We start from the raw sequence: 15,498 nt of genomic DNA, 5'->3' as shown, positions 1-15,498 counted from the left end.
GTGAATAAGGAGAAAATTTGCAATGACAAGATTCGTCATTTGACAGTTGATGATGTAGAGAATCCATCTATCTATGAAGCGAAGAAGTTACGCACGCTGTTGGTAGGAAAAAAAACCAGCTCGGCACCTTCTGCATTACACCAGTTGACATGTCTCAGGACTTTGGACTTGAGTTGTGATTATGGCTTTAAAGTACTTCCAAGTGAAGTGAGTAGATTATTACATCTTCGGTATCTTGATTTGTCGAATACAAGACTGGAGGAATTGCCTGAGACAGTGAGAAGTCTAGTTAATTTGCAAACATTGAAGCTTAACAATTGTGGTAATCTTTACAAACTGCCAGAAGGAATTGGGGAGCTTTCTAACCTAAGACATCTGGAAGTTGAAGACACTCATTATCTAAATAATTATCCGCGAGGAGGCATTGAGAGATTGAGTCAGCTTCGAACATTAAGTAAGTTTCTTGTGAGTGATGGAAGCGGGTCCGTGATTGGGGAACTAGGAAATCTCAATTTTCTAAAAGGAAGGCTAAATATTATGGGGTTAAGGCATGTAAAAAGTGTGAATGAGGCCAAGCAGGCAGAATTGCAGAAAAAGAAAAACATTGCAGGCTTGCAGTTTCATTTCGGAAACGTCAGCAGCGAAGAGGAGATACGAAGGATGGAAGGTGTTCTTGAAAATCTGGAACCACATAAAGAAAGCTTGGAACGATTGGAAATACGATACTATGATGGCTCCACGCTCCCTACTTGGATGAGGATGATGTCCAATATTACATACTTGCTCCTTTCTTCTTGCCCAAATTTGAAGGTGGAACCGCACTACCTTTTTCCTCCTCGGCTTGAAACTCTGATATTATGGAGAGATGTAGGTGTTCTTTCAAAATCGTTAATGTCCCTCATCCACAACAACAACCTCAAGACTCTTGAAATCTATTGTCTTCCGCATTCCTCTCTCCCCCAAGGATTAAACCAACTCACGTCACTTCAAGGATTGTATTTTAAATTCTGCCATACCCTTGATTTCAAGTCAGAGGAGTTGAAACCACTCACCATGCTTCGCAAATTGTACATCAGCAGCTGCTCTGGTCGTACCAGAGAGGAAGACTGGAGCATCTTAACCCACATTCCCACCATTGAAATTGAAGGGATAGATATTAAAAGAAGCAGAAACTGAGTTAGTTCTTCTGGCGGAAAGTTCATTTTTCATTTTTGATTACACAATTGAACGAAAACATGAAGAAGATTTGGTGTTTTACAGAAGCCCAATTGAAGGAGAAGAAGAGGTCCTTCCCTTTTTCTTCATTTCAGTATTCATTAATTATTAATTTTTTCAATTAATAATAAACCTTTTTATCTTTTATCTCTGTAGGGTTGCCATCTGTTGTTCTTATTAGCGAAGGAATGAAACATCTTGACGTGGCTGGTGGGACGGGGGACGTTGCTTTCCGAATTTTGGATAACATCAATAGCATCAGTCGTAGAGCTGTAAAATATGATCCTGCAGATAACTTGAACGATGAAACTCAAATATATGTATGTGACATTAACCCAAATATGTTGAATGTTGGCAAAAAAACATGCTATAGAAAGAGGACTTGGAGAAAGCCACTCGCTCGTATGGGTGGAGGGAGATGCAGAAGCCTTGAGCTTTGATAATAGTTCGATGGATGGTTATACTATTGCCTTTGGTATCAGAAATGTGACACACATTGAAAAAGCCCTTGCAGAAGCCTATAGAGTATTAAAACGAGGCGGCAGATTCTTATGTACAAAATCATATTTTGGAGGACTGTTATATTAGAGATTTTTTTTTACATTGTAAGTCTGTTCACCTTTTCTTGGACAAATTCTCTCTCTATACAAGTTTTTATATGTAAGAAGTAAAGACAAGTTTTTTCGGTTTATAGTTGGTTGTTTTTTACTTCCTTTGCATTTAGCTATTGACTTAATTATGTATTTAAAAATTACTATTACATCTTCTTTTACAGTAGAAAAGATGCTGATGAATAATTTATTTGTGGCAATTACTTACTGGGGAAAGTAGTTGTTGTAGTTTGTCAGTTAATATAAACCTAGTGGGAAATGAAACTTTGCAGGTGCGATCAATTGCGAAAACTTGTTATCAGATGTTTACAAAACCCTGTCATTCAAAGGGTATTTGTTTGGTTTGTTATTGACCTGCATATTGCATCATTTAGCTGATTTTCGTGAGATGGAATTGCTTGGTTATGTTTCCTACTTCTCTTTTGTCCATTTTGCAGTTAAATATGAAGCTCAGCTTGAGGATGGTACAGTGGTTTCCAAATTTGAAGGGGTGGACTTTACCGTTGGTGATGGTGGGAGTTTTGTACCTTACTTTAGGGTGAATACTAGTTTGTTATCTTTGGTGCATGTTCTGCCTTTGCAACCAGGTTATTTCTGCCCAGCACTCTCGAAAGCTATAAAGACAATGAAGAAGGGAGAAAAGGTTCTCCTGACAGTGAAAGCCACAGTGTAAGTTTGCTTGAAATGGAAATCACTGACTTGTACAGATTGTGGAACCTGTCACTTACATTGCATTTTTGTACTTTCAGATGGCTTTGGGGAGATGGGCCAGGTGCTGAAGGCGCTGTGCCACCAACTGCCACACTTCTTATAACTCTTGAATTGGTTCGTGGAAGACTCAAGACTGTGACTGAAGTAACTAATGACAAGAAGGTTATAAAGAAGAAGATCATCAAAGAAGGAGAAGGTTAGGAGCATCCAAATGAAGGAACAGTGGATAATAAGGAGTATTAATTCGTTTTATATTATAAATTATAGGAGTTCTTAGTGGAATGGGATGTGTTGTAGTGTGCATAATATTATCTCATTTGTTTGACAGTGAAACTTATTGGGAAATTGCAAGATGGAACTGTGTTTCTGAAGACGGGTCATGACGATGATGAGCTATTTGAGTTCAAGATGGATGAAGGTAATTTTTCACGTCGGTGGATTTGGCGCAATGAGTGAGCTATTTGACGCAATGAGTGAGGTATTATTTTTTTGGTTGATGGGTTATGACTACAATTTTATATGAGAATTTTGAATTCTAACGAAGACTATCACGGATTTGGCATGCTTTCTTTATTATCATGATTAAACTTGATACTGAAGTGTAGTCTTTACATTTTGCAGAGCAAGTTATTGATGGACTTGATAGAGCTGTCATGACAATGAAGAAAGGGGAGGTTGTAGAGTCGACTATTGCTCTAGAATATGGTTTCGGTTCATCTGAATTCAAGCAAGAATTGGCTGTTGTTACCCCGAATTCAACATTATACTATGAAGTTGAGCTTGAATCCTTTGTCAAGGTATCTTCAGTGTGGTTTCTTTTTGTACGGCTCTTGCATTGTGCTTGGTATGAGTGAGTTCAAAATTTTCCTTTTCTTTCAATAGGAGAGAGAATTGTGGGACATGAACACACCTGAGAAAATTGAAGCCGCTGGTAAGAAGAAAGAGGAAGGAAATGATGCATTCAAAGCTGGAAAATATGCTTTGGCGACTGAAAATCTCCTTGTAATCAGGCTGGAAAATTTATTGAATATGACACCAACTTCAGTGAAGAGGAAACAAAACAGTCCAAGGTTCTGAAGGTAAGCTGCAATCTGAATAATGCAGCTTGCAAGCTGAAGCTAAAGGACTACAAACAAGCAGAGAAACTATGCACAAAGGTAACTGCGGATTAACTTATGCCTACGACTCAAATCACATCAAACCAAGGGACCTGAGTATTAATGTTGCGATAATAATTTTGTTGGTGCTAGAACTTGAGAATACGAATGTTAGGGCACTCTATAGACATGCCCAAGCTTACATTCAGCTGGCTAATTTGGACCTTGCTGGGATCGATATTAAGAAGGTGTTGGAAATTGATCCCAACACAGGTATGTATTGTGCCTTTTTATTGTACCGGCCAATTCATTGATGTCCAATGTCTCTTGACAAAATGTATGTTGGGGTGGAATCTTTGTGGAATCAGGAACGTAAAGCTGGAGTATAAAGTCTTGAAGGAGAAAAATGAACGAGTTCGATAAGAAGGACACTCAGTTATGGCAACATATTTACCAAGATGAGCAAATTAGAAACCCTTGATACTAATTGATTGGAAAGATATTAAAAGCAGAAACTGACTTATTAGTTCTTCTGGCGGAAAATTAATTTATCATTTTTCATTACACAATTGAACGAAAACATGAAGAAGATTTGGTGTTTTACAGAAGCCCAATTGATGGAGAAGAAGAGGTCCTTCCCTTTTTCTTCATTTCAGTATTCATTAATTATTTATTTTTTCAATTAATAATAAACCTTAATATTATCTCATTTGTCTGACAGTGAAACTTATTGGGAAATTGCAAGATGGAACTGTGTTTCTGAAGACAGGTCATGACGATGATGAGCTATTTGAGTTCAAGATGGATGAAGGTAATTTTTCACGTCGCTGGATTTGGCTTGCTTTCTTTGTTATCATGATTAAACTTGATACTGAAGTGTAGTCTTTACATTTTGCAGAGCAAGTTATTGATAGACTTGATAGAGCTGTCATGACAATGAAGAAATGGTTTTGGTTCATCTGAATCCAAACAAGAATTGGCTGTTGTTCCCCCAAATTCCACATTATACTATGAAGTTGAGCTTGAATCCTTTGTCAAGGTATCTTCAGTGTGATTTCTCTTTGTACGGCTCTGGCATTGTGCTTGGTATGAGTGAATTTAAAATTTTCCTTTTCTATCAATAGGAGAGAGAATCGTGGGACATGAACACACCTGAGAAAATTGAAGCCTCTGGTAAGAAGGAAGAGGAAGGAACTGTAACATTCAAAGCTGGAAAAGTAGCAGGCAGTAATCCATTCTGGATACTTTGACACCAAATGCCGATGTGCCTAGTTATTTATCTAACTGTAATGTAGATATTTTGTAAAATGTTGTTTTCTCATTCATAACTAGTTAAAGAGAATTTTCCTAATATTTTGTAATGATGGCAAACTAAACTGTAATGCGGCACTCTATGCTATGTAAATGCACAAGTTACAAATAAATTATGAACTTCGTATGCTATTTTTTTTTTACCAACAATAAGTTTCTAAGTGGTTATTGCACGATTCCGAATCCAATTTTATAGTGGGCATCTTAACATTTTTTGTTTTATCAACTCATGCTGTAATTTGTTCTATGATTTTTTTGTGTCCAGATACATGTATTCGATCTGGAGCTATCTCAGGATCTGGATCAGGATGCTGGGGCTTTAAGCACACATATGAAGGATGCTTTTGGAACGTCATAGAAGAGCTCTTCGAAGGGAAGCTTTTAGAGGGAACTGTTGATCCAGGGAACCCAGCAATTCTTGGTATCACTTATCAGTACATCTGCTATAAGATCGTTGGAGCTTCTCAGGTTCCCTTGCATTCATAATGTCCAAGTTATTATGATTTATAGATTAAAAACATTCACGATTTTCTTTTCCCTACAAATAGTTGAAAAGTTTCATTTATTGATCTCTGCTAGGGGTTTGCAACCGTTAACAGTAGAATGCAGTGCTGCAAAGCTCTTTGCGAAACATATGAAAGTTGAGGATCAGGTAACTTGTGAACAATATCTCAGATGTAGTGCATTAGAAGTTTGTTTCACCCTCTTACTATAAATTGTATTTCATTTACGTCTTTTTAGTTTATCAGAGATAATTTGTAATCAATACTCAACAAGAGCATTCGTCTATACCAGAGTGGAGGACTTGAAACCTTCTTATTCCAACGAAATACAGGCTGCATAAGCATATGACAGTTGGTGCTTCCCAGATACATGGGAAATCGCTCAGTTTTAGAAAATATGGAAAACATATTGTCAAATGACAAGGTTTCGGACCCTTCTGCCTGGTATAGATGATTTGCATTTGTAATTAAAACACATTCCCGTGATCAGTGTATCACACCATTCACATAGAATCAATTGAAAACCATTTCAAGGGAAGTTAAGTCAGCATTTCTTGCGTTTTTACTATAACTTATTTTCCTTTATGCTATTTGTAGTCATTTATCAGAAGACATTTCAGCCGTATCTCATCACTCACTACTATGGTATTTATTACATCAATGTTGACTCTTTGTAATGTTTTGGTTATACGAACACGCACCTTCACATTCTCAGGAAGAAATGCATGACCAGGAGGGTGATAAGGATGTCTATTATTAATCAGCTATGCTACTTTTTATCTTTGATAACTTCCAAGTTGGAAAGAACTCAACATAACTTAACAAGCTGCTTTATCTCCACAAATAAGCTCCACCTTGTAGCAGAAGGATCCAGAATGTCCTTTTGCTATGGCGGCTTAACGATCAGTTTGTCATTTCATGTTTTCTCTCATGCACGGTGGACCAAAAATTCAGGCACATTGAATAAGTTCGCAAGTTGTAATACTTTTATTTGTATGTTGAAAATTGTTTGCTCCAGGTGACATTGTCTACCATCCCTTGTATATTCTGGTACATAGGTCATGCATCTCACTGAATAACATATTCTGAAATCTTATTCTTTTTTTGGCTGATGTAGGTCTCCATGCTCAAGAGCCGTGTAAATATTGCTAGTGTTACGCCAAGCAGGTAAGCTTTTGACTATTTCTGCAAATTGTAGCCCTTGGCTCAAACCTTAAAAGGAATATTTTCCCTTAAGCACTAAGTTTTTAGCAGGATAGTGTTGAGAAGACAATTAATTAATAATCAACATCGTTGTAAGTACGATGTGGCTCTTTTACAACACTTTTTTTTTCAAGAACCAACTTACATATTGAAGATTGTAGAGTTGACTAATAAACATGCGCATCAGTATGATGTGGCCCTTTGTCAATACTTTTTTTTTTGAGAACCAACTTACATTTTGAAAATTGTAGACATTGATAGAAAAGGGAAACTTCAATGCTTGAGGAGTGATCTTGTTGCTAGTTGTGCATGCACTCTTTAATTAAATACCAACTTACATATTGGAAAATTTGAACTTGATAAATAAAGAAAACGTACAGGGAAAAACTTGATTAGTTGTGATAAGTAGCATGCCTATTTCAACTTTAAGAAAGTTCTGGGACCTTTCATGTTAGCAAGACTATCTAGATGACATCACCAAAACTACCAAAGCCTATTCGCCAGTGATGATTTATTTGCTAGTGATGGGCTTGAAAATTGGAATCTCTTGTCTAACATTCGGAATGTAGTTGGTTGGGAGTTGTACGTCGGTTGTCATAGGAGCGTAACCTTTATTAAGGAGTTCTTTAGAACGGCCACTAGGACTTGGGATGTCGGTCTGCACCATGTTAGTGAGATTCTCCCTCACATTTGTATCCTTGTTACATCCTAATTAATAAATTTTACTTACAAAAGAAAATCTTTCCTAGATCAATCTATTATCAGATCTTGATGGCAATAGGGCTTTTTCCATTAGAAGTGATAAAAATTCAGTAATGTATCACATTCGTTTCTGTTGTTTGGTGTAGGCTAACTGATGGTACCGAAGTAATCAGTGAAAAGATCTTAATCAAAGTCCAAATTAGCTTAAATAAATTAAGTTAATCGCCTAATTGTTTTAAATAGATTAAGGAAACCATAAGAGGGGCCTCAGATTGGCTATGACAAGTGAATGAGTGATTGAGCATACTTACTGCATCATTTGATTTATATGTCAACAAAATCGACTCCAAATTTTGGATCTTCTAAAGACTTGCGTCAATGTTCTGAGCACTTGCTACACCTCCATCTTGTAATGTGTGACTTAGTGTTAAATTTTATGTCCAGGATTAAAAAGTTAATTGGCGTGGATGCTTTGGGGCTTTTGAGGCTATCAGTGATTGTGATGGACATGCACACAGATGCAAAAGGCTATTCATTGCTTGCTCTTCCGCAAGTCAGGTATAGCTATGGAACTCTATAGATTTAAAAAAATTCCGAGCCTTGGTTTTTTTGTGTTATTAATTCTGCTTGACATCCATCAAAACTTTTTGTATTAAAATCCTCACTCTATAGACTTTATTGTTGTTTCCTTTGGCAGTGAAGAGTTTTGGGACTTGTATAAAAGCCATTTTCACCAGCTAAAGGTCCAGGGAGATCTACGCATCTGTCTCTACGGCCCAATATCTTGTGCGTGTGACAAAAAGAGTGCAGTAACTCATGATGAGTAACTACCGTTTATGAAGCCAAGGTATTGAACAATCTGTTGTACTAGTATACTGATGAAGATTCATTGCACCTCAGTTCGTTTCTGAAAAATTAAAGTCGGCAGGGTTCTCTACTTATTTTTGTCGGTTTTGTATAGTGCACATCTAATAGCTATTCATGAATCTATGTACCACAAATCAAAGGTCAACTACTTCTGCCACTGAGCACATAGTATATAAATTACTTTTTCCATTGAACACATCTATATTTGCTCGAGTTTTAACATTTTATAATATATACGACTGGATGCGTAAATTGATTCTCTCCAGCATAACGTTTTTAGCTCTGAAGTAACTGATAAACAAACACATACTGGTCTGGCAGCAAATCAACCAATTCTCATCTAAATCCATGTACTGAATGCTGAAACCACCAAGTGCAAAAAATTAAACTCGTCAAATCATAGATGCAAATATCATAAGACATTGCATCTTATTCATCTGAGTCAATTTTTCAATTTATGAGAAAATTTAAAAGAATACATTCAAGATTTTGTTTGTCCCAAAAATAAGGGTCCTATAAAACTTAGTACGAATGAGAGTATAGCCATTACTACTACAAGTTGCAATAAAGGGAAAACAATTTTGATGGAAATCAAGCCAAAAAGGAAGAAGATTCTAAAATATGTTGGTAACCTGCAACACCACAGGCGAAGATCAACGTTAGATGTTTCCAAACAAGAGTTGAACGGATCTCTTCATTCTGAAAGAAGTTTAGACTCAGTAACTCATAAGAGTTTTGACTGTCAGCCTAAATGCAATGGATGAAGAGGATTATCCAGGTATATACTAGAGGATTAACAAAAGAAGAAGACACAGCTTGAACAAAAAACGATTGTTGAAACAATTTAAGTCGCATGCAGAGTCATAGATAAGCATTCAAGCATAGAGACACAGGATCGACTCTCTTCAAGACACAGTATAAAAACACAAGCTGACACGTACATGTCTGCTTTAGAAGAAGTGTTCTGGTAGTGGCCCTTCGAACACTTTAGTTTATTAATTATGAGAAACTGATAAGTCTTAGCAGCAATCTTAACAGGGTTATAATGATAAAGACAATTACAGATTCCGAAGAACTAAACAAATGCGCAAGGAGGGATTGAAACATATTTTTACATATACACATATAAACATGGACTTTCATTGCAGTTTTTCCTCTGTAGCAATGGCCAATGGAGTATATGGCACAACGAACATTGAATTGTATAATTACTTTTTAATTTCACAGCAATACAATGTGAACTTCATTGTTAAGCAACAGCAAGTTTCTTGCAAACAAAACTAAGGGCAAGCAAGCATTATCTCAAATCGGTGCTTCTCTTAGCTAAAATTAAGCTATCGTTATATCAGAAGTATGTAATCCTTTTCTGGGCAGCTCTTATTTTCTGCTAAATACAAGTCTAAGCTTCAAGCTTCTCCCGAACGCTCACTGGACGTGGATTCATCACTCCCATAGTTCCAAAGATGTCTCAGCTCTCCCTAATGGAACCCAGTATAACAACCACCCCTGGACCGAAAAATCAGGAAAAGAAATTATAGATCAAGATAAAAAAAAATGTAGTCTGTAATCGAAAACAACTTCAAATGGCATCTAGCATTTCATTACCTAAAGTACATGGAACAAGGTAGAGGAGTGCAGGTTGGCCATGCCCATCCATCAAGTATAGACCAAGATATGTAAGGAAGAGACCTGCATGCAATAGGTGGAAAAAACCCCTCTGTTAATAAATGCACAAACGGATATATAAAGAAATACAGAGAAAAGGAAACTGAAAGCGATTTTGAGATTATTGTACTTTCGAATGAGAAAGAGGACGGGTGGAAATTATTTCAGAAACAGATTTTCAAGAATTCTGCTGAATTGAGACTCACCAAGTCCATAACCAATCACCAACCACAGAAAGTATCCATTGAAGATGCCCTTCTTACTTTTTTCTGTCATATCTGCATAAACCAAGTGAACCCATAAAACATACAAACAGTGAAACAATAGAGCACTATACATACTTTCATTTCTATTTATAATATAATGCTTCATCCTTATATTCCTCAGCTAGAGAGACTTATAGCAACTATAGAGCACTTAATAGCTATTGTGAGCATTTCAAACTTTTGTTCTTTACCAAGAAACAAAAATTAGTTTAGTTAAGAGGGGGTCAAAAAAAAATGACCACATAGCATAATAGCTATATAAATCTTTTAGTTTCTCCACAAATTTCCTTATTTGTTGTAATGTAAGCACTTCTCCTTCAACCAAAGGACTTCTTCAATAGTTTCATAGTACCATCCGACAACTTTCGAGGATTACAATTAATTATTTCATCAATTTATGGAACAAAATAGTTCTCTTTTACTATCTACTGATTTATTTGCTCTGTTATACTTTCCCATCATTCTCTAGGTTATCGAACATCCATAACAAGTTTCCTAGTAAAATACTACATGAAATAGTACCTGAAAGCAAATGAGATAAGTAAACCAGGGAAGAGAATATCTCCAAATCCTATCATATCGTAACCGCCCCAAGGATCAAAAAATCGAGGGATTCTCAATAACATAGGAATGGCTTCTCCACCACTATTATCACCACGAGCAACCTATAAGTTAAAGAGGTGTCAAAATGAGATTTTGCTTGAAATTCGTACATCATAGTTCTCAACATGAACATTCCGCATTTTACATCATTTGATGAAGTCATTAACTGATGAACTGTGAAACTATAATACTAGATCCAAGAGGATTTCTATGTAAAAAATTACTATGTTCATAATACTTTCCATTATTATCATCCATCTTAATGATAACTATATCTATTTTGACATTTTCTAATTTTCCTTGGAAATCCTGGAATTCATAGGAAGTAAAATCCTCGCCAGGTGGAAAGCTCCAAATTTCACTCTTTCTTGATATCCAAACCTATACCCCTACATCCGCTTGCAACAGGCGACTCTCTTTTTAGCACACGATTACAATAGATGAGAAGGTTACAGGTGCGGGGTTTGGAACTCTACACCCTGATGTAGGAGAGCCGTTCCCATAGGTTACCAGAGAAGAACCGATGAGCTCAGTAAACCAACCCTCCATAGTCAACACCCAAGGGCTAACATCTAAGACTGGGCAAAAACCCAAACATGACATATGAGGACAAACTAGTTGATATGCCTGATGAGGGACACATTAGAAAAGAAAATTACTACTTAGTCCTCCTCTACTGAAGACCCAAGACCATAATAGGTCGAGCCATCTCAATTCTTAAGAGAAAGTAGAAGTGTGTGTAAGGGCATATGCTTCACGCCTTCACATAAAAACAGCATTGTTTCTATCCAAATAACATCGATGGATGATGCAACCTCAAGAAAGAAAAAAAAGCATTCCAGGAAAAATGTCCAAGACAGACAATAACTGGAAGGTATATGAATTTTTTTTCTTGATAAAATAAATGAAAACCATTACCTAACGTGGATGTCTCAGTAGGTCGTATGTGATTGAAGAGGACAAATAAAAGAAGAAAACAGAGGAAGTTTGATAAAGATGATTAATGTTTACCCTGATGACTGATAAGCGTTGTAAGCAGACTTTACACTCAACCATGAATCTAGTGATGGCATGTTCTATCCCAAATTAAAATTCAGGTTTTTCACATCCTAAATGCAGACACATATATAAAAGGCGCCAGAAGTTAGACTTACCGCAATCATAACACTGTCTTTGAAAAAGAAAGGCGATATGAATACCCAAAATATATCGTACACAAATGCGCAACAAAGAAGTACTGAAGCAACCTGAGAAAGAATACAGTGATTATTAACAAACAGAAAATTCACGAGTTTGTAAAGAGAGAAACATGTCAGTCCTTTCTTTACCTTGATATTTGGCAGTCGAGCCGTTTGCAGAACTGTGATCATCAAACAGATACCCTATCAACATAAAGTTAAACAACTAAGTAAAACATAGTGGAATGGTTAAGAATTGTAAATCAATTCAGTACAAAACAATAGTGTCAGAATACCATCCAACATCTAAAGAAACCCTTTCCCACAATTCCACCATCCAAAATATTTATAAGTGGCCCTCTTTCACTAAAAATGAAAATATTGCTAAAAGGCTTCAAGAGCTATATACAATTTATGAGGAATCTGCCAATCTGATAGAGTTGTGATGGTCTGAATGTTCTGGTCCAAAACTAGGAGAATCCTTTATCAAAAGTGTTGTATCAGAGCTTCATTCAAAAATCACAGTTTAGGTTAGGATGAGGTATCCAAACCAGTACAAGAAATCTCCTCTGAGAAAAAACTGAAAAAGAAAAAGAAAAAAACTAAAAGATTACAAAGATCCACTCAAAACATTAGAGACTCCCATCTACACACAAAATGCTCAAAGGATTCTGCATGTCATCATTACCTTCTCCATAGTCACCTTGACTCCCTCAAAAAGTCTCTTATTCCTTATTCAGAAATTACAGTTAAAGATTTTATTTTTGTTATTTTCTGATAGTTAGAACTTTAGCAACCTAAAGCATCCCTAACATGTACAACATCCACATTTAAAGCATGGGCTCACTCCCAACTGAGATTTGTCAGTAAGACATGCTTTTAAGATTTTTAAACCGTGCTCTCTGACTCTTGAATTCGTCACTCACCAGTTTTCTTGACTTTTGTGGGCCAAATTGTGTCAAACTAAACTAATCCAAACGTAACATAATCGCAAAAAATAGTGAAGAAATAAGTCGGACTTTTGAGGAAGAGTGTGATAGTAGAGTACAAGGGCCTAGAAGTAGACGCCTGTGAGTTCTTCTTTTCAGTCTATACATCAGATCAAAAGAGTACCTAACTACGTACTTTCCTTGATTATACAGAAGTTTCTAAATCGATCTTTTACAAAAGTACTGAATCTAATATATATTTTTTAAATTTATTATTGAAATCCATAAGTTAACTATCCATGTAAGACATTTTCTAAGAATATATCTAATTGTATAGATTAGAACATTGGCAAGTGTGTTATAGACTGGCGCTCTCCAAATGCTTTGAACAATAGGAATTTTTTTGTTAGGCACTCTAACGCTTGCGCTTCTGCATTCTCTCTCACTCCCGCTTTACGTTTTGGTTGCTAAGTTTAGATCTTTATTCCCTAATCATATAATTTCCCTTTCCCAGTTTAGATCTAATATCCAACCCAAGACCTTCAGCCCAACCTCCCAAGTCTTGACCAGTACACCGCAGGACACCTTCACCAGAGTTAACAACCTCAACTTGATTTCATAAAGAACTTACTTGATATTTGATAACATTTTTTTCTTAAACGCATTGCTTAAACCATAAAAGACACCAAGTCAGGTATAGATATGGATCATAATTTTTAAAACATATTCCTCAATGAGCAAGGGAACTAATTTTGAAGAGAGAATCATAACTTACAAGAACATCCTGACCAATCCAGGCATATGATGCATGCCGAGTTGCAGCCCAAAAGATGGCAAACCCCAGACAGAAAGGTAACAGTGCAACTGAAAGAACCGAGACCTCCCCAAGAATGGGAAGGGATAAAGACTTGCGACCACAATTTTTACATACCCTGTTCAGAGCAAAAAAGAACAAGTGAGCCAAGGAAATGAAGAAAGAGAGATCTGGCAAGCCTAAGTGTAAAACATTTTTATACTGGACTACCTTGAAATCAGAGCTACCACACAATTAAGCATTCCCTGAGAACAGGAAAAACGAAAAAGATTCAAATAAGCATCAGATAGAAGTTCAGTTGTGTTTGTGTGTTGGGGGGGGGCAAACGTAGTCCATGTCTAATTATCTTAACCATCATAGTTAAGAGCGAATGAAAAGGATATTCCATTATAATGCAGCATAATCCTGAAAACAGTTCTCCAGCTATGTATCTGATTTGGCCTCCAGAGGAGTATAGAAGCATATGTTAGGGGTGGGGAAATCAACCTAGTCCAAACATATTTCTCTTGATCATTGTTGTTAAAATCGTATGAAAAGGATATTTCATTACAATACAGCATAATCCTGAAACCAATTCTCCAACTACATATCTGATTTGGCTACGCATATGTGCGGGGTGGGAGCTGAAAAAAAAACCCTAGTCAAGACATATTTCTCTTGATCATTTTTGTTAAATTTCGTATGAAAAGGATATTTCATTATAATACAGCATATTCCTGAAAACGGTTCTCCAACTCATTATCTGATGTGGCCCTCTGGATGAAATGGAAGCATATGTTTATGCTTGTTTGTTCTTAACTGAAATTCTAAAACTCAACTCAGGACAACAAGGCAATAGAGAAATTGCTGGATAAAGTGAAATATTACCTTAGGTGGCCCTTCACAATAGTGCAAGGTAAAGTACATTTGTATCTCTTTCATCTTCTTGTTATGAAACAAACATGGATGAAGAACAGAATTGTGAAGTTTTGGTGAGGTATGCAATCGACTAATCATTAAGATAAAAAATTATCTTAAATTACATTGACTACCAAGGAGGGATGGTTTTCACCATTACCATGGCATGCATGAATCAACATATTATGTGAGTATATGTTTGTCATGTTTGTCACGATATAGTCATCTATTATTCCAAAGCAAACAACTAAAGATGCTTTTTACAATTATTATTATATTTAAGTTGCAATTTGAAGCTTGATACTGCTCATCTCTATTTCATGCAACCATTTGTATTCATAAAGATAGCATAAAACACAAGTATGAGATGAAGTATGAAATACACAAGAAAATCTGGAAAAATTTATACCTGGGAACCACCAATGCAAAAGAGTACGATTAGAATCCAAATGAACCATGACGACATGAAAAAATACAGTAGCAACAGAAAAGTGGAAGCCACTACGACAAAAAGTACAGCACCCTTTACACTGATATCTATAAACTCTTCATCAGAATCATTTTTGACTGCATCAGAAGCAGAAGAATCCTGGACAACAGATAAAAGGCTGTAATTAAGTTCTTCATCTAATATTTATAACATTAAGTATGCAAACAAATGTACTCGATGTCTCATATCACTCTGGTCTTAATAAAAGGATACAAATATCTCACTGTACCAAAAGATCCAAATCAAGTTTTCCAAATGATACGACGTTATCATTAAGTATTATTTACTTTTTTTTTTTTTTTTTTTTTTTTTGGAGTGGTACTAATTATTACGTACATACTAAACTACAATTATAACTTAATTCTCTTAAGAACATATCCTGCTAAAATTAAATGTCCGACACATGTGCCCAACAGCTACTCTGAATCACTCTAAA

At 36.1% G+C, this 15,498-nt stretch overlaps 2 protein-coding genes and 1 pseudogene across 3 annotated transcripts in view; 2 read left to right on the top strand and 1 right to left on the bottom strand.

The window, feature by feature from the left end:
* The window catches only part of LOC147506785 (putative disease resistance protein RGA1), a 49,812-nt gene extending 46,879 nt beyond the window's left edge, over nucleotides 1-2,933 (top strand). Inside the window, exon 2 of the mRNA XM_086558823.1 lies at nucleotides 2,866-2,933. The gene's annotated coding sequence lies outside the window, so the exon portion shown is untranslated. The remainder of the gene's footprint in view (nucleotides 1-2,865) is intronic.
* Nucleotides 1-15,498, bottom strand: part of LOC147506783 (signal peptide peptidase-like 2) — a 57,977-nt gene that overhangs the window by 40,016 nt on the left and 2,463 nt on the right. The window contains 5 exon segments of the mRNA XM_086558824.1: nucleotides 11,909-12,001; nucleotides 12,083-12,136; nucleotides 13,637-13,793; nucleotides 13,886-13,920; nucleotides 14,982-15,161. Of these exon segments, the coding sequence (XP_086414950.1) occupies nucleotides 11,909-12,001; nucleotides 12,083-12,136; nucleotides 13,637-13,793; nucleotides 13,886-13,920; nucleotides 14,982-15,161 (519 nt within the window).
* LOC147506784 (uncharacterized) lies at nucleotides 1,179-8,416 on the top strand (annotated as a pseudogene). The gene is made up of 7 exons (XR_015193917.1): nucleotides 1,179-1,285; nucleotides 4,356-4,445; nucleotides 5,211-5,413; nucleotides 5,525-5,597; nucleotides 6,566-6,615; nucleotides 7,798-7,911; nucleotides 8,051-8,416. The product of XR_015193917.1 is annotated as an uncharacterized LOC147506784 (transcript).

Source organism: Coptis chinensis, chromosome 4 (assembly GCF_015680905.1).
Source record: "Coptis chinensis isolate HL-2020 chromosome 4, ASM1568090v1, whole genome shotgun sequence".
Taxonomy (NCBI): Eukaryota; Viridiplantae; Streptophyta; class Magnoliopsida; order Ranunculales; family Ranunculaceae; genus Coptis; species Coptis chinensis.
This window is presented reverse-complemented; position numbering and strand designations above follow the sequence as displayed.